At 38.2% G+C, this 23,806-nt stretch overlaps 3 protein-coding genes and 1 long non-coding RNA gene across 4 annotated transcripts; 3 read left to right on the plus strand and 1 right to left on the minus strand.

The window, feature by feature from the left end:
- Window positions 1–2,983: 2,983 nt before the first annotated feature.
- Window positions 2,984–4,233, plus strand: LOC103971157 (vegetative cell wall protein gp1). The gene has a single exon (XM_009385115.3). It carries the CDS (start codon window positions 3,112–3,114, stop codon window positions 4,060–4,062), a length of 951 nt encoding a protein of 316 aa, XP_009383390.2. The 5' UTR covers window positions 2,984–3,111; the 3' UTR covers window positions 4,063–4,233.
- A 3,758-nt stretch (window positions 4,234–7,991) lies between these two features.
- LOC103971159 (uncharacterized) lies at window positions 7,992–9,128 on the plus strand. Its single transcript, XR_670674.3, has 2 exons — window positions 7,992–8,237; window positions 8,304–9,128. It is a non-coding gene; the product is annotated as an uncharacterized LOC103971159 (long non-coding RNA).
- LOC103971158 (probable protein S-acyltransferase 6) lies at window positions 8,445–14,894 on the minus strand. Its single transcript, XM_009385116.3, has 6 exons — window positions 14,645–14,894; window positions 14,038–14,227; window positions 13,653–13,835; window positions 12,422–12,730; window positions 9,262–9,495; window positions 8,445–9,168 (listed from the first exon to the last, which is right to left on the minus strand). The coding sequence occupies exons 2-6, from the start codon at window positions 14,152–14,154 to the stop codon at window positions 8,686–8,688; spliced, it is 1,326 nt and encodes a 441-aa protein (XP_009383391.1). The 5' UTR covers window positions 14,155–14,227; window positions 14,645–14,894; the 3' UTR covers window positions 8,445–8,685.
- A 5,451-nt stretch (window positions 14,895–20,345) lies between these two features.
- Window positions 20,346–21,685, plus strand: LOC103971160 (inositol polyphosphate multikinase IPK2). Its single transcript, XM_009385118.3, has one exon. The coding sequence runs from the start codon at window positions 20,447–20,449 to the stop codon at window positions 21,377–21,379; it is 933 nt and encodes a 310-aa protein (XP_009383393.2). The 5' UTR covers window positions 20,346–20,446; the 3' UTR covers window positions 21,380–21,685.
- The last annotated feature ends 2,121 nt before the right edge of the window (window positions 21,686–23,806 follow it).

The following is a 23,806-nucleotide window of genomic DNA, read 5'->3' on the forward strand; positions in this document are numbered from 1 at the left end:
AGAAACTTTTTTACATGAGTACAAGAATGAGTAGGTTAAAGCCATGCAAAAAGAGATGAGATCCTTGCTTGAGAACCACACCTATAACTTAGTAAAGTTGCCTTAAGGGAATAAAGCTCTCAAGAATAAATGAGTTTATAAATTAAAGATTGAAAATAATATCTCACAATAAAGATACAAGGCATGACTAGTTGTAAAAGGATTCAGTTAGAAAAAAGGTATTGACTTTGAAGATATTTTTATCCTATGGTGAAAATGTTCTCTATCCGAGTTGTTCTTGATTTAGCTACCCACTTGAACTTAGAAGTTGAGCAACTTGATGTGAAAATTATATATTTTCATAGTGACTTAGAAGAAGAAAGTTACATAGAGCAACCATAAGGATTCAGAGTTAAGACAAAAAAAAAATCTAATGTATAAGCTTAGGAAAAGCTTATATGGATTCAAACAAGTACTTAGATAGTGATACAAGAAGATGATTCCTTTTTTATTAACCAATGGTATAATAGAATCGCATCTGATCATTATGTGTTTATAAAAAAAATTTAAATAATGATTTTATTATTCTCCTACTATATGTTGATGATATGCTGATTGTTGACCATGATGTTGGTAAAATTAAGAAGCTTAAAAAAGAGCTAAGTAAGTCTTTTATCATGAAAGAATTTGAATCAGCAAAACAAATACTTGATATGAAGATTCTTTATGATAGGAAGAATGAGAAGATTTGGCTATCTCATGAGACCTACATTGAAAAGGTTCTTAAAAGATTTAACATGAGTAAAGCCAAAATAGTTTGTTCTCCACTTACAAGTTATTTCAAGCTTAGTTCGAAATAATATCCTACAAGTGAAAAAGAAAAAGAAGAAATATCCAAAGTACCTTACTCATATATGGTAGGCAGTTTAATGTATGTTATAGTTTGTACTATGCTAGATATAACTCATGTAGTTGCAATTGTCAATCGATTTATCTTTAATCTTGGTAAGGAATATTGAACAATAGTGAAATGAATATTAAAATGTCTAAGAGGCACTTTCTGGTTGTGTTTATGTTTTGATAGTGGTGGTCCTATGTTAGAAGGGTACACAGATACAGACATGGTAGGTGATACTGATTCTAGGAAGTCCACTTCGAGATTCTTGATGACATTGCAGGAGGAATAGTCTCTTGGCAGTCTAAGTTATAGAATTGTGTTACTCTATCAACCATTGAAGAAAAATACATAGCAATTATCGAAGCCTGCAAGGAAGCTTTGTGAATGAAAAAGTTTCTATAAGCAATGGCTTGAAACAGGAAGGATATACTATTTATTATGATAGTCAAAATTTCATTTACCTCTCTAAGAATTCAATATACCATTCTAAATCGAAGCATATTGACTTAAGATATCATTAGATTTGTGATGTGATTGAGATGAAAAAATTACACTTAAAAAATGTGTATATCAATGAGAATGGATCAGATATATTGACAAAGTCTTTACTTAGAGGAGAAACTTGAAACATGTAGATAAAGAGCGGGCTTAGTATAGCCCACCAAATGAGCTGGAGGGAGAGAATTATTGAGTTCAACCTATAGGTGAGCTTGGACTGGATAATACGACCATTGAGCCCAAATCTAATCATTTATAAAAAAAAAAAGAAAGAAAAGGGAAGTGGAGATGTGCACGAACAGAAGCGAATGAACCGAAAAGACAAAGAAAGAGAGGAGAGAGAAAGTTAGGTTTGAGGTTTTTGCTAGACGATCAAGCGGGTAAATTTCATCGGTTTTGGCTTAAATTTTATGAGGAGAATCCTTACAACAAGTTCTACAATTCTAACGGTTCCGATATATGATTTGTCCACTTTGAGATACTTTTTTGATATACCTACTTGGTGAGATCTAAATATTTTCTTTGATGAAATGTATAGTGATGATAATATGTTATTGTTGAATTAAGATCTATATTCTTGATGTTATTATGTTCCTATAGTTATTTTGAAGAAGACTTATTACAAACATGTTATCATTATTGATAATAGTAGAGGTTCGAAGTAGACTACGGTCCCGTGATTTTTATCGTATTAAGTTTTTCATGTAAAATATTTACTTTACATTTACTTTCAGTAACAAGTTAATATTTTGAATAAAAATCATTTTGATACATAAAGAATGAAATGAATTACTTTACTACAATAGTTGTTCCCAATACTTTATATATTTCTTTTGGTGCAATATAACCTCAAACTACAAGCAACAACAACTAAGAGGCAAAGGACATGAAGAATCTATCGTGTCGTTTCTATTCCATTCTTTTCTTTTTATTTTACTTTTTTTTCCATTAAAGCTTATTTATTTTCACCGAGAAATGGTGGCTTCAAATTGAGCCAAATAATTCCCATTCACAAAATGGAGTTAAATTTGACCAAAAATATATGTTAATCTGGAAGATTATAGGACAGAATTTAGCATCTTATAAGAACTGTTCTCGATCACTTCTGTGATGAGGATCGACTTGTGCTCGAGGGAAAGAGTTCCTCTTTTTATGTCCGTCTGTTCCATCAATGTCCGTGCTGATGCATCACCCAGTCGTTTTCTGCTGCGCCCCCAGCACAGAGAAAAAAAGAAAGGACACGTCATACATCAGGCGATGCGACTCCTCCACCTCCTGCAGGTCAACGGCAGAACGAGTTCGAGAACAGCATCAATGCCAGATTCCCCCGAGAAATCGGCTGGAGGGCACGCGGTGTCTTGTTCGGCCTACACAACCCAGTCTTTCCGAGCTCCAAAGGAGGCACCATGGCCTCATCCTTTACCGACACTGGAGTGTGCACGTTTGAGCGGTTCATCGGAAGCTTTGCAGAGCTGCTGCTACGTAAAGGAACCATGCACAGAACGCCACCTTTCTTCAGCTTTCCACGATGACTTGATACCAATCTTATGCATTTTGGAGAACATCTACATCACATCTCCCTTTTCCTTCCGCTGTTGGAAGTATCTGATTCGTTGCCTTTTGCCGTAGTTTAATATTAGCTGTTTCACACGTCTCCTCAGTCCTCCCCACCTACAAAGAGGACTGCGGGGAGCCCTTCATGTCACCATCCCCCCGAGTGACACAGGGCGAGGGAGATGGCGAACCAGCCTCCGGCGGGCCGACCGTGGTTGCTCCGACTGGCCTCGCAGGCCCGAATGGAGCCGCAGATTCAAGCTCCGCCGCCCCAGCCGGCGCTGCCTCCTCGAGGTCCGCCAATTCGCCAAGCATCGCTAGCCCTTGGTAGGTCACCACTTTTAGCATCAGATCCACCACCACCGCCAACTCAGCCCCGGGCATTGCCTCAGACCGCACTACCGGCACAGCCTACATCACCACAACCAGTGGCCCCGCCAACACCACAGCGCCCACCGTCGCCAAGGCCTGTGGCGACGGCGGCGGCCCGGTCGCCGACGCCTCCCCAGTCTCCCAAGGTGATCCAGACTCCCTCCCCTCCACCATCCTCGCCCTCCAGGATGACCTCGACACGGCCGCCTTCTTCTACTCCGGTGCCACATCCGGAGCCTGAACCGAAGCGCACAGTCGAGCAAGAGAACGCCAAGAAAAGTGGCGCCAACGGTTCCAGCATCGGCGTCGTGGAGGCGCAAAAGAACAGCCGCAGCAGCAACCACAGTGACTCCTCCAAGCACAGCGCACAGCCCACCGACATGAAAGCATTCCCTTCTCCTTCTCCCCTCGAGAAGAAGGATATCCGCAAGATGAAGGCCATCACCATTGCAGGACACAACGTCGGAGCGTTCATGGATCTCGGTTCCTCCTACAGTTACCAGAGCAGAAGGCAGCAGGTTCACTACGCGAAAAGCGAATCCCAGGTTGAGGACGTGAAGAACACGGAAGACAAGACGTACGCCGAGGAAAAGGTGACGAAGGCCGCAACCAAGCAGCAGCCGATGTTGTCGCTGGTGAACAGCAACGTGCAGAGTGTCAACAACTCGTTGCTCTTCAACACCTCCTGCGCCCACGGCAGCCCGGGCGTGCACATCAATCTCGCCAGCAATGGCCACAAGAATCCTTCGTCTCCGCACTGAGACCAGCCGTGGCAGCTATACATGCTTTCTGCCCATGGCCCGCATCAGCTATATGTCCGTTTGTTTCCACTAGGAGTTTGCTCATGGTATAACTCTGCCTTTCTACAGCGAGCATTTATTGTAATAAGTGTCGGAGATATAATAATAAAATAATCTTTGATTAAATCAAAATTAGATATTGCATACTATCATAAGCCTATTATTCCTCAACCGCATGCGCAACTGTCATCAAGGAGTCACCAAACATATAACTGAGATGATTCTTTTAATCGTAAAGATTCTGAAGACTTTTATTTTTTTTATTATTTTTCAGAATTTTTGGTGTATTTTGTTTTCACCCCTCCGTGTTAACACCCCTCCGTGTTAAGTAGGAAGTGGCTTATTTGTAATTAATTATACACAACAAATAAGCAAGTGTCGTATGGCAATATACAAATATAGTAGCGAGTGGTGCAAGCTCTCACGTGGCGCACACTCGGTCGACACGTCGGTGAATGCCACGTTAACGCATAGTACACACTCCGGCGGCACTTGGCCCCGGGTAAATGGATAATTTTATAATTATCCAACGATAATTACTGTAGACATGGGTGATTTGTTATAAAATAAATCAAATATATATCATTCCTAAATCTAACTTATCAAATTCAAGTGTATATTAATGGGGTTGGGCAAACCTTACTTTTTAATCTTTTAATGAAACTTGTAAGGAAAAAAAGTTAAAGGGAGAAATCCCTCACTCAATGTAGGACTAAGGTTCAAGAACTTCAAGTTCCTACTATAAGATAAAAGATGAACATCTTGCCTGAAGCTTCACATGCTTCTGAAAGAAACTATCCAGATACAAATTGATGATTTTTGTTTTGGAACAAAACTAAAATATAATAAAAAAATTAACTACCACACTTCTGAATGGAAATATACATGGATTAAAGTGTACAAAATAAATTTAAAAAAATTAGATGTTTCCTTTGAAAAAAAATAACAATTCGGACTTGATTTGAAAAATAAAATAAATATTCTTATTGTTATTGGTGTGACAGGCTCATGAGTAATTATTCATTTTGGTCGATGAATATATTATTTTATCTTTTTGAAACTCGTGAGTTCTAAAAAATACTTCTAAGGATAAGGATAACCCCAAGGGTTTATAAACTCTTAGTTCTCTTATTTTTCAATCAATGTGAAACTAAATATCCTCATCAATGCTCCCCCTATAGGAGAGTCAAGGGCTTAGGACCCTCCTTCTAGTGTCAATATGATAAGTCAGGTTTTGTCCTCATTAGTATAATAGGCTCACGAGGAATTGTCCACTTTAGACGATACACGTACCTACACGATTTTACCCTTTCAGAACTCATGAGCTCCAAAATACGTATTTGAGAAGGATGACTCGGAGGGCTAATAAGTTTTTGGTTTGTTTACTTTTCAACCAATACGAGACTAATTATTCCTATCACTTCCGATCTTCAATAAAGAATGAAATTATTATTTTTTCATATAAAATATTATTATATACATAAAATATTTTAAACTAATCAAATTTAATTTATTAATAAATCAATAGCAGCGCTCATAAATCTACGGATGCATGGTCAAGAAGATGGTATATATCTTTTCATCAAGCTGGTGACTGGGGAAAGAGAGTGAGGAACGGAGGCCAACAGGTGCCGGAGGAGAATTTTCTCACGACAATAAGATAAGCTTTCTACAGCAGAAAGAGGAATTAGATTTGACATGGATTGCCCAAATTAAGTTGAATCCAGTGAGTGGCTAAGGAAAAGCATAAGTTTCCAGGACGCAGGAATCGTGGATGGATGGGCACAAGCACTTGACAGACCAAAAATGCCATGCCAACCACAGACTTAGTAGCTTAACGTCAGCTCATTATTCCTACAGCGCAAAAGAGATCATCAAAGCAAAAAAGAAAGATGTGCTGTTTCACCATGAACAACGGAAAGGAAGGATAGATAGAGCAAAAGCAATCAAGACTGTGTTCGAATATATTGAATTTTTCGGTTTAAATGCAATACTGAAATAGCACAGCCATTGTTAATTTAGACTCGGACATTTTGAATCGCCATACAACTTCGTCTTTCGACAGCGAAGAAGAAACAGATGATCCAACTCTGCACGTTGGTAACAGCGGGCACTTCTTCCGGCAGGGAGTGGGTGTATCTGCTGCTGCTGGTCGTGGCCAGCAAGAGTTCCTCCGATCGTCAACGACGTGTATGATTCGTTGAGGCAGGGAGGAAAGTCTTGTCGAAACTTCTACTTCGTGTCGGCTCATTCAAAGTACATGTCAAAGTTGAATGAATCAAATGTCGATTCATTCAACTTGGACATAGGCTTAAACAAATTACCTTGAAGAAAATAGTCTCAAATAAAAAAAATTAATTTGTACACAGATCTCACGAACCAATCTGATATAGATTAACCATCTTCTCTAGATTACTAGTCTCTTAGAACCATCATTGCACGGAGGTACTGGATGTCCAGAAATGATGTAGTTTTCAGAGATAAATGTGCTCCTTCCTCCATTATTTACCGACCTATACATACCATTTATTGTAGTTGAAGGAGGTATGGGGTCAAATTTTATTCTAGACAAAGTCCTGTTGGATGGTTTAGAAAGAGCGTGATCAGAAAAATATGTTCCTACATTCCTCCTCAGGGAACTACTAGGAAACAGAGTCGATGACTATTAAAATTGGGTTGAGACAAGCGTGATCGGCTAGTATTAAGAAGACTTGAGGTGGAGACTGACGGAGAATGAATACATTGTGAAAATATTAAATAAGTGTTGATAAATATTTTATAATTTTTAAAACTCATCATCACCAGGGGGAATAGAAAATTCTAGTACAAGAAAAATTGATAATTAAGAATTTATTTTTTATCTGATGTATTTTTTAGATTTTAATGAAAGAGAACAAGATGTGAGAAATACTCTTGGGTTTCTCTATAAGTGTTGTAGAATATGCTACCTAGAATTTATAGAAACAGAGAGAGAAATATATATAAATTTTTTAAAGTTTATGTGAGAGAGTACGTAAGAAATTTGTACTCGAGTGATAATAATTCAAATGTCTCATAATTGATTTCACATGATAAAGAATTTAATTTTATCTACGGATGTAAATAAAGATTTATCGAATCATATTAATCTTGTAAAGATTTTATAGTATATTATTGATTATTAATCTCTATTTTATTATTTTAATTTTTTTTTCTTCGGAAACAATAAGAAGGATCAACCACCTTAGTTTCTTTTCAAACTGTACAAAACAAATCTCTAACCTAGTGAGACAATTTACGAAAGGAAAACTCTAGAAAGGGTAATAAGAGTGCACGTTAAACTGCATCTTTTGCTAAAATATTGGTCATATTACTAATGGTTGAAAAAATAATTAGCCATCGGAGTTGGAATGTATTTTATAATTTGATGAGGAGTAGCTTGTAATAGATTGATTAAATAATCAATCTATTTTTGTTCTATTTCTGTATAAAAAAAGAAGAAAAAAATTATAGCTTGCAGTATTGGTCAAATGCATGTATGTATGTTTGTTGTCTTTGCCGAGACTTCACATTCACTGCATGTCGTTCACTCGATGATTCCAGCAATGAGTCATGGGTTGAACACCACAAAGTACAAACTATAGCCGTTGTCACTTGGCGTGCGTAGAGAGGCGCGTAGGGCGGATGTGGCTCTCCACAGGCCACAGTCCTCGCCCTTTTGATGAGGTGAATAGCCACAGCTTGGAGTTTTCTTATGTGGAGGCAAAACGAGGATAAGGTTGTGATAGACAAAAAAAAAAAGAAGGGGGGATGTGAACAACACATCACTTTCCACAGGCTATTATTTCTAATCCTTAGGCCGGTGCTATGTGGCCTATAAATACCCATATAGACAGACCTCCAATGGAAGACATCATAGGAAAGACAAAAAAAAAAGGAGCATGGTTTTCTTGGATCTCTCTCCCTCAAAGGTTTCTCTTCAACCAGAGGCTTAGAGAAACTTTTGTTGGAGAGGAACCCCAGAATGGTCCAATGCATGCATCATCTGTTTCCCCCTTAGTTCTTTGGCTCTAATCTAACATTTCGTCTTTTCCTGTAGGTTAGCAGTAATATGCAAAAATTAGGCTTTTTGGTGAACATCAACAAGCGAGAATAAGGTGGAAACACAAGATTTGAAGCTTACACCTGTAGTAGAGATTGATTATACCTTTTGGTTCATGCAGATCTTTCATCCGTCTTTCTCCAGCTCAATGATTTTGGTCGGGATGATGGCACATAGTCTATAAAGAAAGATCCACAATTATCAAGTTTTACTTCACCCTGGCCTTGAGCAGTTTAAGAATCATGTCAGTTCTACAGGTGCACAACAAAAATAGAAAGATAAAATTACCAACAAATTAGCGACTCATGCAGACCCTTACAAACATCTTTAAATTGAGGTCAACTACAGTATACAGTTGATACAGCATCATATTACTCCTGTCGGAAGCCCTCGGAGCAAGAGTGAAGATTACAGGCACCTGCTTTTCGCAGCTCGACTCAGACAAAGGCTTCATTCCAAGTCCATCAACTCCTAGATTGGATTCCGCCTAGCTTGATTAGCAACTACGTTGCTGCTTCTGAATGAAACGTGTCGCCGAATCCACTTTCTGTTCCAAATTCAGCAGACGATGCTTCTATATCATGTGTTCTTTCCCAATTGTGTTTGGTTCCAAATCCAGCAACCAGTTCATCGTCCCAATTACCTTTGTCGTCAGTCCAGATCGAATGTGATGATTGGGTGTTGCATCTTTCCAACGGCCTGATCTCGAATTGGTTCTGTATGTCTTCAAGCTCCTCCGTAGACACAGTATGCCTCTTCACACCAATCTCGAGGTCGAAGCTTGGCTTTGACAGATCTGGAGGCATAACTTGCCCTGTAGAATGTAATGAGGTGAACCTGGCTGAATCCTCTATCACCTTTGCTCGAAAATTATTCATCGACTTGGGAATTCCTGAGAAGAGGACCTCCTTCACATTATGAAAACACCCATGGTTATAGGGATTCATTTTGCCATCATAGCGATATCGAAAATTCTCATATGTCGTCTGCAAGCACAATGAGTTCAAGCATTAATGTTTATGTAAGTGCAGTATACAAAACAGACCAGCTATCCATGACTTGAGAAAGAAAAAGCAAACCTGGTTGCTGCAAATTAAGTAAATGTGAAAGGTTGTCAAGCCTCCAACGAACCAAGCTCCTATGAATGTATAAATGATGAGAAAGCCAGAAACAGGTGATTTCACAACAGCTCCCCAAAGATTGCATTCATATGCGTCCATAATCATTTTGATGTTAACCCAGCAGAAGGAAAAGACATATAGACACAGGATGGTCGTGGAGGACACGAACATAAAAAAGAAATGATAATTCCTCTGCTTGAATAAAAAAATGAATCTAAGTGAGGCATAAAGATGAAAAATGTGGTGTCTGTATTTAATTGATGATTTAATGCTTTTCTTTTTTAATTAACTAGATTATATGTCATCGGAGAAGCATGGTGGTAAGAGTAATGTCATGCAAAGGTACAAATGGTACTTGAATAATGCAAGGTGAATCAGAACAAAAATACAATCAGAAGTTTGTTATCATTTCATCTTAAGAAATTAATCCTTTGATGAAAAGTTTCAAACCTTGAAGAACAAACCTGCTACTTTTTGATAAAGTAAAGAAATAGCTACCTCTAGTATGACATCAAGACAGTATTTGACTGCATATATTCTTCTCTTTGGAAGTAAAAGTTGGGAACAATGAAATTTTATGCTAGCAAAATCTGTGCCAACAACTGACCAGGCTGGAGCTTGAAATAAATGTGTTCAGCATAATAGCAGAATCGGACAGAAGCCAACATGGCCTTGCTCAAGCCAATAAAAGTGCATAATTTTAATAATTGCTTAGTTTAAACCATCCATCTAAAATGATGAATGGTCAAGAATAAGCTCTAGAGATAAGATGGCTAACATTCTGTTCCCCCATACATATCCCTCCATCTGTACACTATTCTCCACCACTGTAGAAGCAATAGAAGAAAACCTTGTAGTCAGGATCATAACGAGGTTGCTTCTGAGGATACCTCCATTCCTATGGGTGCTGCTCATGCCACTAGATAGTCGATAGGACTAAGTTTAACAATTTTGTCCAGTGTTGCTTTGTGTTTCTTTTATGCTAGATCAATAGGTGTTTCTAGTGGATAGGGAAGGAGGGGGAAAAAAAAAATTCTATCATCAGGCTTTGCACAAGAGAAAGGAGTTTGTTGACAATAAAAAAAGATCCTTCTTAAAGAAAAATGGAAGCAGTACAGACTCCAGCAAATAAATTTGTAACTTGGACTGGTAATGTTTCTGGAAGAAGAAAACAACCTCAACCAACACCGACACTAAGATTCTCATCCCTCCATCATATTAACATCTCCAACACTTAGGAAGCTGACGACAACATCAGGAGGATTGTGACTATCATGACTCACAAATTTAGGGGCACAAAGTGGAGAGGCTATCTAGAACTTAGAAGGGCTAGGGAATCCCATAAATGCCACCACCAATGAATAATAGTAATTGAAACTTTGCACAATAGCAAGTCAAGGATGACACAATCTAGGATTCTTTTGTTGGGTCCAAACCTCGCTCAGACATTTGTGAAGTCGAGTTGTATTGGGCTAAGACTCTGCTCCAGCTAGACCTAAACTTCACTGCCAAGTCCACGATAGCCCATGAGACCCTATAATGAATGTGAAAATAAACAGCTAGTGTTTGCTTCCAAGATCTATAAATAAGATTTTCATTTTCGCAGGCACAATTGTGTCAACTGACAATAGGCCTGGAACGTGCAATTTATACAGCACAGTAAACCTCCACAAACACACCAATGTAAGTAACAATTATTTGAAAACCAACGGTTAGGCTCTCAAATGTAAAGTTTCTAAGTAGCAACAACCCCTATTTACCACGTAAAAAGATTATGCTAAAACGAGTCTTTTATAGTTCCCATCACAACAGTGCAAGAACCAATTTTATAGTGGCATGATGAAGATTTTTGCTTACCACAGGCTAGCATTGGGTTGACAGTAGAAAACACTATGGCAACTTTTTGATAATTATTTCAACCCCTGAGGACCATTGGATCACATAGGAGGGATCCTTTCCCATCTAGTAACTTCAAAATAACCACCAATGATTAAACCAATCACTTTGCATTTGTCAAGAGTTCCTGGGACAGTTTTCTCTTTCCCTAATCCTACGTCCTTTGCGGCACTGTGCTTTCTGGTTGTTGATAAAGTTCGAATATTTTCAGTGCAAATTATGTTTTTCTTTGTCCACCAAAAATTGTGTTTGTGGATAACCAAGACATTTTGCTTTGCAATCATTCAAGTAGGTTGTTTTCTTTGTGAAAAAGTGCGACGAGTGAGTGTCATATGGATTAGTCTGACAACAACTGTCAATGACAGTGCAGAGACGGGTTATCAGCAACATCCAAAAGAAAACATAGTCGGACAAAAAACACAAATGTATTTACCTCCATCCTCATTTTATGTTCAGCTCCAACCTCTCCTAGTTTGTCTGTCATCCCCATGGAAAAATAGCAGCAACAAGGCAATTCTAGCTGGAAACACTATAAAGTTAAAATCCCCAAAACCCAAAAGAGGGCTGACAGGATCAGATTTAAACTTACTTTAAAATCAGTCAAGTCTGCAATCAGAACTCTATGTTTAGTCCAAAAAAATCTTTAAAACCAGCATGCCTAAACTGATCCAAGTCCCCTTGTCATGTCTCAATCACTACAGCACATCACTTTCCATCTAATATGGCTTAAAAAATATGAATTCAAATCCCTAATTATAAATCACATGGAGCTATGATAATAGTGTCTCTTCCCCTCCTATGTTGCATCCATGAGTTATATCGAATTTCCTGAAATATTCATGCTCAAACTATAAGACTTGAGGATTTTTGAAGTACTAATTGTTCAAAAAAAGTAGTACCAAAATTTGACATCAGAACAGTAATTTATAAATTAAGAGACATACTAAGTTGCTTTATTGAGTATTGCGTAAGTGTTTAGACACCAACGTTATTCAGTACCTCTTTTCTGCCAAGTATAATTTAACTCATGTGGACTTCAGGGATTTAATGTCATTAATCAGGCACAAAAATACTAACACCTTAAAACTCTCATGAGCTCAGGATGCTTGGCATCAAATCTAATTTAAAAAGAACTTGCACTTAATCCATGGATAATTTAACAGGAAAAAAAAAGAAAGCTACGGAAAGGGTAGTATATGAAAAAGAAAAAGAAAATTCATACTCTTCCAATACACTGTCCAACCCAGGGACAATGATGATCAAAGCGCTCCACACAGTTGTTGCAGATAGAGCAGTGGGAGCAACGAGGGGGGCGATATAGCATGCATGTATTGCAATACTTGACCTTCACAATAGTGCCATTTACAAATACATCTTTGGTTGGTGGTAAACTTGAGCCACCATAAATCCCTGACAACTCTGAAGATAACCTGAGCGAGGAATTACCATTATCTGTTGGTTCAGGAGGACGTGCATTACGAGGAACAATTCCAGGATCTCTGCCAGAAGTAAGAAAGAGAATAACAATGTCCTGTACATACCACAGACCAACACTGCCAATATTATCCATTAATCATAATAACAAAGTTATGGCAAACATAAAGTTCCACATGTATTGACATCATCAGCACTCCTGCAATCCAACCGGTAGCATATTCTGGGCAGAGTTTGAAATGCTGATTAGTTTTGGCTTGTTCCGTATGAATTTTTAGCATTTTGGGGGGTTAACATGCTTGGTATTCTAATTTCTCGGGATAAAAAATTCTTAGGGCTCTTTTAGGAGATCCTTTAAGATTGAATTTACTATATAATTCGGTTTCATGTATAGGATATGTAAAGCTGTTTTTAAGGTTCCATCACACAGATCCTTGAAATTTGCAGTTTCTGATTTTGGGGCTCCATGACAACACTATAATGTAACTTTTAGAGAATATATTCCTTCAAGAATATAGAAAAGCAAGTAATAGAAGCTCAATTATGTTCCTTCAAGAATATATTCTTCTATCAGCCAAGCCTTCTCCCAAGACAATGCAAATCGTACATTGACTTGACATCAGTCCGAGAAAAACAGCCTCCTAAATTTTTGCACTAAGACAAAATGGATGACCTTCATGGTAATATTAACAGTCAAAAGAAGATCCACAGTTAGCCAACTAGGTTTCAAGTGCCTATAAATTTTTACTGGCCAACTCAATGGCTATTCGAGTAGCATAATCCATCATATGAACTATAACATGTCCAAGCTAAATTAAGTACTCCACAATTTATGTTGATTTTTATTCTTGAAGATTCTGATGGTATTCTTATTCTTCAGCAATGAAGGGTTTGGTAACCGATATATTGGGCTCAAGGATATCGATCATTTCTATTATAATGATCCTAAGTTTAACACAAATTACATTTGTCTGAAGCTATGACACTGATATTAAACGTGATAAGAAAAGTACACTCACATATGAGGCAAAGAGAACAGCAAAAGCTACAATGAATTTCCCAAGTTGATGTTGGAACTCATTAATCAGCTTCTGTGAAACAAATACTGAAAAGAGGATAACTGGAACTACGATAAGAGGTATTGTGAGCATCAGAGATCTCACATCTGGACCAAATATAAGTCTCCCTCCCAGAAAGAATTTCTGTAGAGTATCAAAAAAGAGATAATTAATTTCTCTTCCAAAAGTGCAATTAGCAGGTTTAGCAATGAAAAGAAAATGGAGATTGAATGATCTAACATCTAAAGTTATTTTGGCATTATATCCCTTCGACTGTACCAGAACAAGTCAAGTTTCAAAAACAAGAAAAATCATAGCAGAAAGCATGACGTTGGAGATTCCTTACGTTGCTTCCTTTCCACACTTGATACAGCCGCTTAGACGGACCACTTGTCTCAACGATCATTCGTTTCGATTCAGAGACATGACGTGGTAAAGATTTCCCGTGCATCTTGCTCTGCATGCTACCAGATCCTCAGGTACGAGAAAACCAACTACGGTTAAACGTAATCCTGCATTGCAATCTGCAACAATTTCTGATCCTCCAGTGGCATGGACAAGTAAACAGATCAAAGAGCCAATGTCAGTTTGTTCTAGTCACCAAAACGTTGTCATATCAAAAGACAACAACATCAAATTATTCCCTTTTTTTTGTTCTTCTTCTTTTTCGAGCGAAAACAAACAAATCGATGGAAAATGAAAGTAAGGATGCTGAAATGATCTCGAAGACCTAACACATGACCTTTCCACACAAATAATCTCTGAACCCGAAGGATTACATAGAATTCTCGTCCCCGAAAACCAATAATAATCACGGAGACAGAATAATTAGATTTAAGAAAGAAGGCAGAATTCCAGGCAGGGAAAAGAATCAAAATTAGGTGATAACTAACTTGAGGAAAGTAGAAAGAAGAACCAACGAACGAACCAACGAACGGGGGCGGCATCATCACCTCGAACGCAGAAAAGGGAATGAGGCTGGGAGGGAGAAACCCTAGACCGGGCCTCTCCCCGAGAATTGTCCGGCAAATGCTGGGGATCACGTCCGATGAGGTGACGGGAGTGGCATCGGGAGGGCGACAAGAGGAGGCGGCGGTGACCGGAGGAGCTACAGGTGAGCGATTCCGGCAGGGCGGAGCACCGATTCTCGGTTCATTGCCGACAGGTTGAGCTCCGCTTCCGCGATGGCGGAGGCGCGGTGGGAAGACGAATTATTATTAATGTTGTTATCGTTGGTTTTGTTGGTAGCTAAAAAAAGCGAAACCGCGCCAAATAGGCGATAGCCGATCGAGGAAAATGAGGACACCGCCATAAATTACAAAACTGCCCCCACGCCTTGAAGCTTTAAGATTCGGACACTGATCGCGCCAAATATTTTGAGGAGTTGTTGTTCCCATTACAATATTTTGGTATAGATGGCAAAGATATTATAACTACATTCAGAAATACAGCAATTTACATAAAATTTAATTTTTATTTTTATTTTTAAATCAATAAGAATGTCTATTTTTTATATTATATTTTAAGTTTTTGTTTATTAATTATAATATTTTTATTGATGTATCAAAAATATTATAATTGAATCGATTCTATCCAATAGAACAGAACGACTGGGTTGCTTTGGATGGCCAATCAAAAGAATTTTGAAATATATGAAAAGTGGAGGCACTGATAAGAAAAAAAATCGATTGAAAATTTTTGAAAATAAATACTTTTTTTTTCTAAAATTTACCAAAAAATAGTACGTGTTTAATGATGAAACTCAATTAGTGTTGACAAAAAGAATAAGCTACAAATCTTTGACAGAAAGAATAGAAAGGAAAGATTCTGCTAAAATGGCTGCAAACGGATCACAAGGATTTATCAAAATCTACATTTTATTTCCGCAGGTGTTCAGACGGTGCCATCATCACGACAGTCAACGCCTGCATTCAATTGCCTTTCTTCTTTGAACCCTTGATCGAAGGGAAGAAAAGTATGCAGAGCCACTGATCCATGGAGTGCCAGGCTGCTTTTACTAAAAGAGACGAAGAGCCTACAATTATTTCCCCTTTAAAGCGATCACCGCTGCGTTTCTTTTCCGCCGAGAAAGAGAGAGAGAGAGAGAGAGAGAGGATTGATTCATATCTATCTGCACACCTTTTGGTGTTGAACAGAAGAAGCCTGCTTTCATCAGACCATCTTTTATCAGCTTGGTGATGTCTCAGGACTGTTGCTAGTCCATCAAAGTTGCTGTGTCTCCTATGACCAATTCACTCTGCTCCATTCTTCGAGGAACAAGAAAGAACACATTATCTTAGAATAAAAGAGCATCTGTGGGTATTAGAAAGGAAATGACTACCATATAGTTGAATCCACACCAAAGACCACCCATCTATGAAACTTCACAATTCGGCATAATAAGATAATTAATCTATTAAGTTTATATTGACTAACTTAAGATGCTTGATTCTAAATTAATAATAGTACGTATATCAAACACTTATAAATCAATTCAATCCTTCTCTTAGTGGGGTTAAGGTTAGGAGTATTATAATCTTATCTGCTTACAATTCAACTCTCCATCCACGATTACGATTATTTAGAATCAAATTATTCATGGGTAGTGTATTTCTATTATTACTATTCTACATCAACTATGATATCATTTGTCACTATTTAATTATTTAAAAATAAATTATCCATTTATCGATAGTGTATTTTTACTTAAACTCATTATTTTTATAGGAGGTCGACTATGATATTATTTATCATCATCCAATTCAATAAGATTATTGAGTCTAAACTATTAATTCAAGATATTTAAGCTTAATTTAATGATAGTAAGCCCATCAAATCTTTATAAACCAATTTAATCATTCTTTCGTTTTTAATGTGAAAGTAAACTTACGAGTGTTACATATAAAAAAACGACTAAGAGTATGACAAAATGAAGGTGGCTTAAAATATGAACTGGAGCCTCTTGATAAGTAATCTCTCTCAAAAAATAAAAAGGAAGCTTCATGGCAAAATGAACGAGGAGAAGCTCTTTGTCGAAACCATCGATCATGTTATCTTTCATAGTATGTCCACTGTCACTGAGATTTGTTCTGTATAGTAGAGGATATCTTAGCAGATAGAGTATATTTCTCGAGATGTTGGATGATGACTTAAGAAAATATTGGATAGTGTTTTCAATTCAATGAATATTTTGAATTTGGAGGTATTGTTTCGCTGAGCTGCCTTCAAGCTATCAAGAATGGCTTAGGTTTCTGCCTGGAGGGGCATAGTAGAGGGATGCTTGCGCAACCCTTGAACATTGGTTTGTTTTTCTTATTCGTTAGACGAAAATCTATACTTGTAAAAGGAGAGGATGGATCTCATAGAAAGCATTGTAAAAGTGATCTTCAGGAGGTGATCACTTTGAACAATCCGAGTACGGATCTTTTGGTCTCTTTAGGGTGGGAGCTGAAAATTCTATCATCGATAAGGGAGAGGGTTCTATATCATTTGGCTCCCATTTAGCATTGGGGGTTGCAAAAGTGACAATTGTTCTTGTGCTTTCATAGCAACTAAAGACTATTTATTATAAGAGCTATGAGGCAAGATTTGATACATTCTCCAACTAAGAACCATGTCAAAGAAATAAAAGTAGTAATGGAGTTTTATTTCAGCAAGGTGCCAATAGTTCTATGCTAAGATACACTTAGAGAATATACGTTTGGTGGAATCCTAGCTTGAGTTCAAACTGGGCAAGAAGATATGTAATTGTGGAAAAAATTCAATGTCCGAAAGATACAAAGTCTTTTGCAAAGGAGTTTTCATAAGAAATTTTTTACTCTGGGAATAATCAAGAAGATTCCATTTTATTATGCACCAATGTTAATTGGAGTTCTCCCAAAGGGATCTATCTAAAATTTTACAGTGTATCTATCAAGGCTTTGGCTCTTCTCGAGACCCACAAAGATTTTACAGTGTATCTATCTAAAATTTTACAGTGTATCTATCAAAGATTTTATAATTTCAGAGATGAAAAATTCAATCATGAGCCCATTGTGGAAATAGGACGGAATAGGTGACGAGTGAGCCTAGGAAGGCTGGGTGGTAGAAAGGGAAGGAAAGTTCGTCTATAACTACTTGATGAAGGCATTTCTAATGTTATCGATATTTTTAATGATGGTTCCATTGTTTAACTTGATGGATTAGATGTTGTTAGCTCTACTCCTTTGTCTTAGGAGGTGACAAAAGTATTTTGTATTCTTATCAAGCATTCGTTCTTGTTCAAAAAATCTTTTTAATCAAACGAATTATTTTTATTTTATAGGTGAGGTTATCTCCCCATGTCATATGATTGACCAAAGGCTATTGAAAGGAGTGGATGATCAAAGGAGAATATAATAAGAAACACTTTCTAAACTATGCTAACGATAACATAACAATATGTATCGATCATTTTTATGTGTTTAATATTAAAATATAACATATATAAGAGTATTATTATGATCAATTGTGTTCAAGTCTAATTGTTTGAGAAGCTCAGCTCGAGTGAATTGGACTTGACTAGTTTAGGTATGTCAAATTGGTTAATTAACTTGGCTTGGGTCAATTGGGTCCTACCGACTTAAGTCGTGCTTACACAAATTCAATCTTACCAATATACCACTAGTTATAGATGTTCTACGAGCCAATTAAAGAGTGATGACAACTTGATATATAGTTTTTTTTGTTTATTATTATTATTTGATATTTTATCACTTTATATTACTTGTTGCATTAATATATTGTGATGTTCATGGATCTGTGTAATGAGAATCGGATCATGATGAGATCATAATAATGAGACTGATTCACCTTTAGACACAGATCCTAAATAATCCCGGTCATAGGTTACTCGAGAAGGACATCGAGATAATTGGGCAGACTGTGTGTGTTGTATACCTGTCCATATGATGGATGCAGTTGGTTTCATAATTATTCATGTAGGTATATTATGAATACAGTATAGGTGCTCATTGGAGAATAAGTTCACTGATTGATCCGCTCATGGAATGTTGGATGGTTGATGACATCTTATTATCAGATAGTGATCCCGTCGTCTTAGTGGTGTATCTGGTCCTTAGACTTGAGACATCAAAGATGTCTTGTATGAGTACTCCACTCTTTAATACCAAACTTGAGGTTCCAGATCTAGCATAGCCAGTCATCGGGAGTGGTAGTCAACTTTACGAGGGTTATTAAGTCATGAGAGGAATATCCTATGTATTCTTGCTCTGACAAATCCATAGCCAAGGTCATTCGGATTGAGAGAAAAAAAGTTCTTTGGGAGAATCCGATTAGAGTGAGACTCGTATAGAAACTGTATAGGCTTGACAGTATCGTATCCGGTATAGGATATTAGATAGATGAGGGACTATAGGTACACGGTAACTGAGGATAGATATGTCCAAAAGATTAAATTTTCCTACATCGTTTAGGGATTGCGACGTAGTGACTTAGTACCTTCGCAGTCAATGAGTCGAGTAAATGATTATGGAGATAATAATTCACTGAGCCAGAAAGAGTTCTAACAAGTATGACTCACGACCAGCTTAATATTGGGCCTAGAGAGTCACATACATATGGCATGTATTGAGACGAATAGAGGTTCGAATATGAGATATTCATTGGAGCCTCTATCTTATTGAATATCCAATAAGTCCATGAGTTATTCGATCATATAGATGAGATCCAATAATTGCTAATAAGAGATTACTGGGTAGAGAGACACTAATCTAAGAGGCTTGGGTAGTTGGATGGAGATTCAATACCCAATATAGCAAGATCCATTAGGGTTAAATTGACAAGAAACCTCTATAAATATGAGGAAACCAAAGACTCATAGGCTAGAGGTTCTTTTTTGGCTACCTCCTTATATTCTCCTCTCTCTCTCTCCTCCTCATATTGCAACCCTTATTTGGGGCATGTGGATAGCATTTGAGGAGCCTCTTCTTGATTACATGGTGCTCGCGAGGAAGAGTTTTGAACAACGATTCAATCTCCCTAGGTAATTCTCTTACGCATAGTTTTTTAGTTTCGTGGGTTTTTACACATCAACTTTTGTACGATAGTGAAACCTTCTTTTTCTACAGAGAATTTTGTTTTCTTTTTTTTTAATACACATATTATGTTACCTCATATTTCCTAACATATACCTCATTTCTTCGAGAAAAAAAATATTTTACACCCACTAAGATTCGAATTCCGAATAACATCTAATTTATGTGTAATACATCTCCCATGATCACAGAGCATGCATAATACAACCCAAGAAATCACCTTTGTGTATGGATGCATTCGATATAATAAAATACCCAATGCATCCTAAAATATCTTATTTGCACATGATATACTGACATAAGATCAAAAAAAAAAAATCCAAAGTGGCCGTTGAGTGTATCTATTTTGTGTATGATATATCTGTATAAGACAGAAGCATATAGACATCCAATACAATACGACAACAACATCTGAAATTATTCGATGCAACATAACATGAAATCATCTGATGACGTGTCTTTTTGCATGTGATGCATTTGTTTAGAATAAACAATAATTAAAATTACCTGATATAACCGAATGCATTTTCTTTGTGCATTTTGTATTTGCTTAGGATAAAGGAAGAAGTATATGAAACAACTTGGATTCGAAAGCATCCTCTTTACAGATGATACACTCGTCCAAAATGAAGCATCCATATTAACACATTGTGATCGCCGCGCCGTCCCCGACCCAGCACGATGCTGAAGCCGCCGGAGCACCAGGTGGCGGGCCACCGGGCCCAGGACGGGCAGCTGGGTCCGCTGGTCGATGGCTGCGGCATCTTTTACAAGCCACTCCAGGGCGACGGCCGGGGCGACGCCGAGGTCGCCTTCTACACCTCCTTGTTCTCTCACCCTGCCGTCCCTCCCCATATCCTCTCCTTCTTCCCGGGCTTCCACGGCACCCTCGTCCTCCCTGCCTCTGATGCCTCCGGCCCGCGCCCCCATCTCGCCCTCGACGACCTCCTCGCCGGCCTCCGCTCGCCCTCTCTCATCGACCTCAAGATCGGCGGCCGCACGTGGCCCCCCGACTGCCCCGAAGACTACTTCCAGAAGTGCATCGTCAAGGACCGCGAGAGCACCAGCGTCGCCCTCGGCTTTCGCGTGTCGGGCGTCCAGATCCAGGATCCTGCGGGCGCCGACGCGTTCTGGCGCCCCTCCAGGGCCGCGGTGAGGCGGTACATGGTCGAGGACGTGCGCCGGGTCCTGAGGCAGTTCGTTTCGGCCAATCCGCCCTCGCCCGATCAAAAGCCCGATTGCGCCCTCGCGTCCGCCGTCTACGGCGGGCCGGACGGCGTCCTCGCGCAGCTGATGGAGCTCAAGGCGTGGTTCGAGGAGCAGACTCTGTTCCACTTCTACTCCGCATCTGTCTTGCTGGTGTATGAGAAGGATGCGGCTGTTGCAGCCGCGGGGCAGCAGGCTGGGAAATCCTCGGGGGTCCGTATGAAGCTTGTGGATTTCGCTCATGTGATGGAGGGGCAAGGAGTCATCGATCATAATTTCTTGGGGGGTCTGTGCTCGCTCATCAAGTTTATGTCTGATGTTCTCAATGACCCTGAAGCTGGTGGCCGTGAATCCATCAAGGTCCAGTTAAGCTGCGAGGATGGGAGCTTGGAGAACCTTGGCATTTAAATGCCTTTACTTAAACCATTCACTATATGGCTTCTGAAATCATCAGCAACGACAGTTTCCCAAAAGCTCAAATTTGGTGCAATGGTACACTCTAGCTCTTCTTAATTTAAGTGTGGTACCAAATTCTGATCAGAATATTTCCTATGTACCTTATGTTAGTCGTATGATCCAGACAAACTCACCCAAACTTGTCTGCTTTGCTATTTTGGCTCCTCTGATGCTCAATTTTGCAATTGAGTTCCTCTATTTGGTTCACAATGCACTTGAAATCTTTTATATAATTTGGAACATGGTTGTCTTCCTGCATTGAAGGTTTACAACATGAATTGCAAACAATGGAGATGTATATATAGCATGTCACAGTTGATAATTATTTGTCGATAAAAGGTTGAGTGGGTGCAAAATACAAATCTTGTGTTGCATGAGATTTGTTTGGTGCCATATCCTATCAATGTGTGTTTAGGCATCATGCATTGTGATGTATATATAGCATGTCACAGTTGATAATTATTTGTCGGGTAGTCCATGTCTTAATAAAAGGTATATGCAATGGCTAATTTAGTACCTATTTTTTTCCAGTGGGGAACATAGTTGTGAAATGACTTGTCTATGACAAATTGATGTAGAATCTCTTGGTTTTAAGATGGGTGCAAGGGGTTATGTACGTTGGATCTAGGTCATGGAATAGAGCAACATGTGTTGTTTTTTTAATTCTTATGGCCGAATTTTGGTGTCCAAATACAAAGGAAACGAAGGATCTTTTGACTGATATCTGAATTCTATTGGTGCAGCCCAAAAATTTTACTGAGCTCTGATATTTCAGAAAATAGGGCAGTGAAATAAGTAAGCTTAAGGTAACAGTGTTGGAAAACCAAGCTTAAGTCCTCATCAGTTTATGATTCTTAGTTCTGGCTTAGCGAATATTACATATAAAAGGGATCTTGCGTGAAGAGCAAAAAGATTGATTAGGTATACAGGGCTTTCTATCTCCATTTCAGTTTTCCTCCAATCTTTTGGCTAAATCTTTACATTTTTTTTTTCTATATTTGTCCTTTAGCCTGTGCTATACAAATAGTGGCAATTCAGATGTTCTTCACTAAGATTAACAATCCCATACGACAATGAGATGTCAACCCTGATCGCAACCATTGCTTGATGTGTTTTTAGTCAAATTACATGGTTTTGGAGGTCCAGTGCTAGTGTGAGGACTTACGATCAGAAAGGAAAAGGTCTCTGTTATTGGTGGCAGACTTAATGTGACTCTATATGCTTGGTTGATGTACTTAGGAAAAAGCCGCAAATGCACAATCACCCATTTGAGTTTTGCTCACAGGTCAATTATGTTTAGCATTGTTGAATGACAATATGCTATCGGGGAGTATAATCTAATGCAGGTCTTGGCTGTTTTGCATTTTATCTCCTCCCTTTACTTTTTATCTGCAGGAAGTTTCCTCCCTTTATGTTTTGAGTACATGTTGACTGAATCTGTTTAACAAGTGATCTTTAGGATGTTCATCTTATGGGTGTTAGTCCTATGTCAATTCCATTGTGTAGCTTGCTGTAGTCTGAAGGGAATACAAGTGTAGATTGATAGCTGGTTTAGAGTGAGATTCATCGACTTGGGAAGGTAAAAAGCATCCGCGTAATACTGAAGTTTTAATTCCAGCAAAAAACCATCTAGTTCTTTGAGGAGCTTATGGTGCAGGAGGGAACTCTTCTGTTCTTCAGGAGCCATGGCCTGCAGGGTTTGTCCATCATGAACAAGTTGCTGTAATTTTTTTCATGTTCAAATAACAGAAGGACATGAAGCATTGGGTTGGAATAATTTCTCCTTGGGAGTTCTTGGTTTCCACTATCAGTTGCCTGTTGGGAAGTTTGGGGATTGTTTTCTTGGTCATTGACACATCTACCTCTGATATTGAGTTTCCACAGCTAGACTCTGATGTTCTTACAAACTTCTGGTCATTTGTTCAAACATGTCTAATTATGCAAATGATCCCCCTTCTGAACTTTTAATTTGCCATCATTAGAAGTTCCAAGTTACTGCTGAAGAGTATTTTCAATTGGAGTCCCTTTTGACAGGTTTGGCTGATACAGATATATTTACAGAGGACAACAAATTATATTCAGAAGATACACTAACACAACCGTTTCAAAAAATCATTGATCATTGATGGTGACGATGTATCATATCAACTTACTTTGATATAATTCGATTTAAGATTTAAGATATTTGTATGAATCACCTGTGAAAGGTTGAGGGTTGAAAATCTCATTCTATTTTTTTTAATTATATCAATTAGTTTAATTGATAAAGATTTTATATCGTAAGTTTTTAAATTTGAATATTATTTTTATGATTTATTTTTTATAATAAAAAAATAAAAAATATTGGGATAAATCAAGTGCTAAATAGAGCACTTGGCA

The sequence above is a fragment of the Musa acuminata genome, chromosome BXJ3-11 (assembly GCF_036884655.1).
Source record: "Musa acuminata AAA Group cultivar baxijiao chromosome BXJ3-11, Cavendish_Baxijiao_AAA, whole genome shotgun sequence".
Lineage (NCBI taxonomy): Eukaryota > Viridiplantae > Streptophyta > Magnoliopsida > Zingiberales > Musaceae > Musa > Musa acuminata.

Bases quoted from the DNA above. Each gene is read 5' to 3' on its own strand.
- LOC103971158 (XM_009385116.3), bottom strand. From the start codon at position 14,154: ATGCAGAGCAAGATGCACGGGAAATCTTTACCACGTCATGTCTCTGAA. The intron at 13,836-14,037 runs GTAAGGAATCTC...GATACTCTACAG, and splicing joins AAGTGTGGAAAGGAAGCAAC to AAATTCTTTCTGGGAGGGAG. The intron at 12,731-13,652 runs GTGAGTGTACTT...TGGTATGTACAG, and splicing joins CTGTTCTCTTTGCCTCATAT to GACATTGTTATTCTCTTTCT.
- LOC103971157 (XM_009385115.3), top strand. From the start codon at position 3,112: ATGGCGAACCAGCCTCCGGCGGGCCGACCGTGGTTGCTCCGACTGGCC.
- LOC103971160 (XM_009385118.3), top strand. From the start codon at position 20,447: ATGCTGAAGCCGCCGGAGCACCAGGTGGCGGGCCACCGGGCCCAGGAC.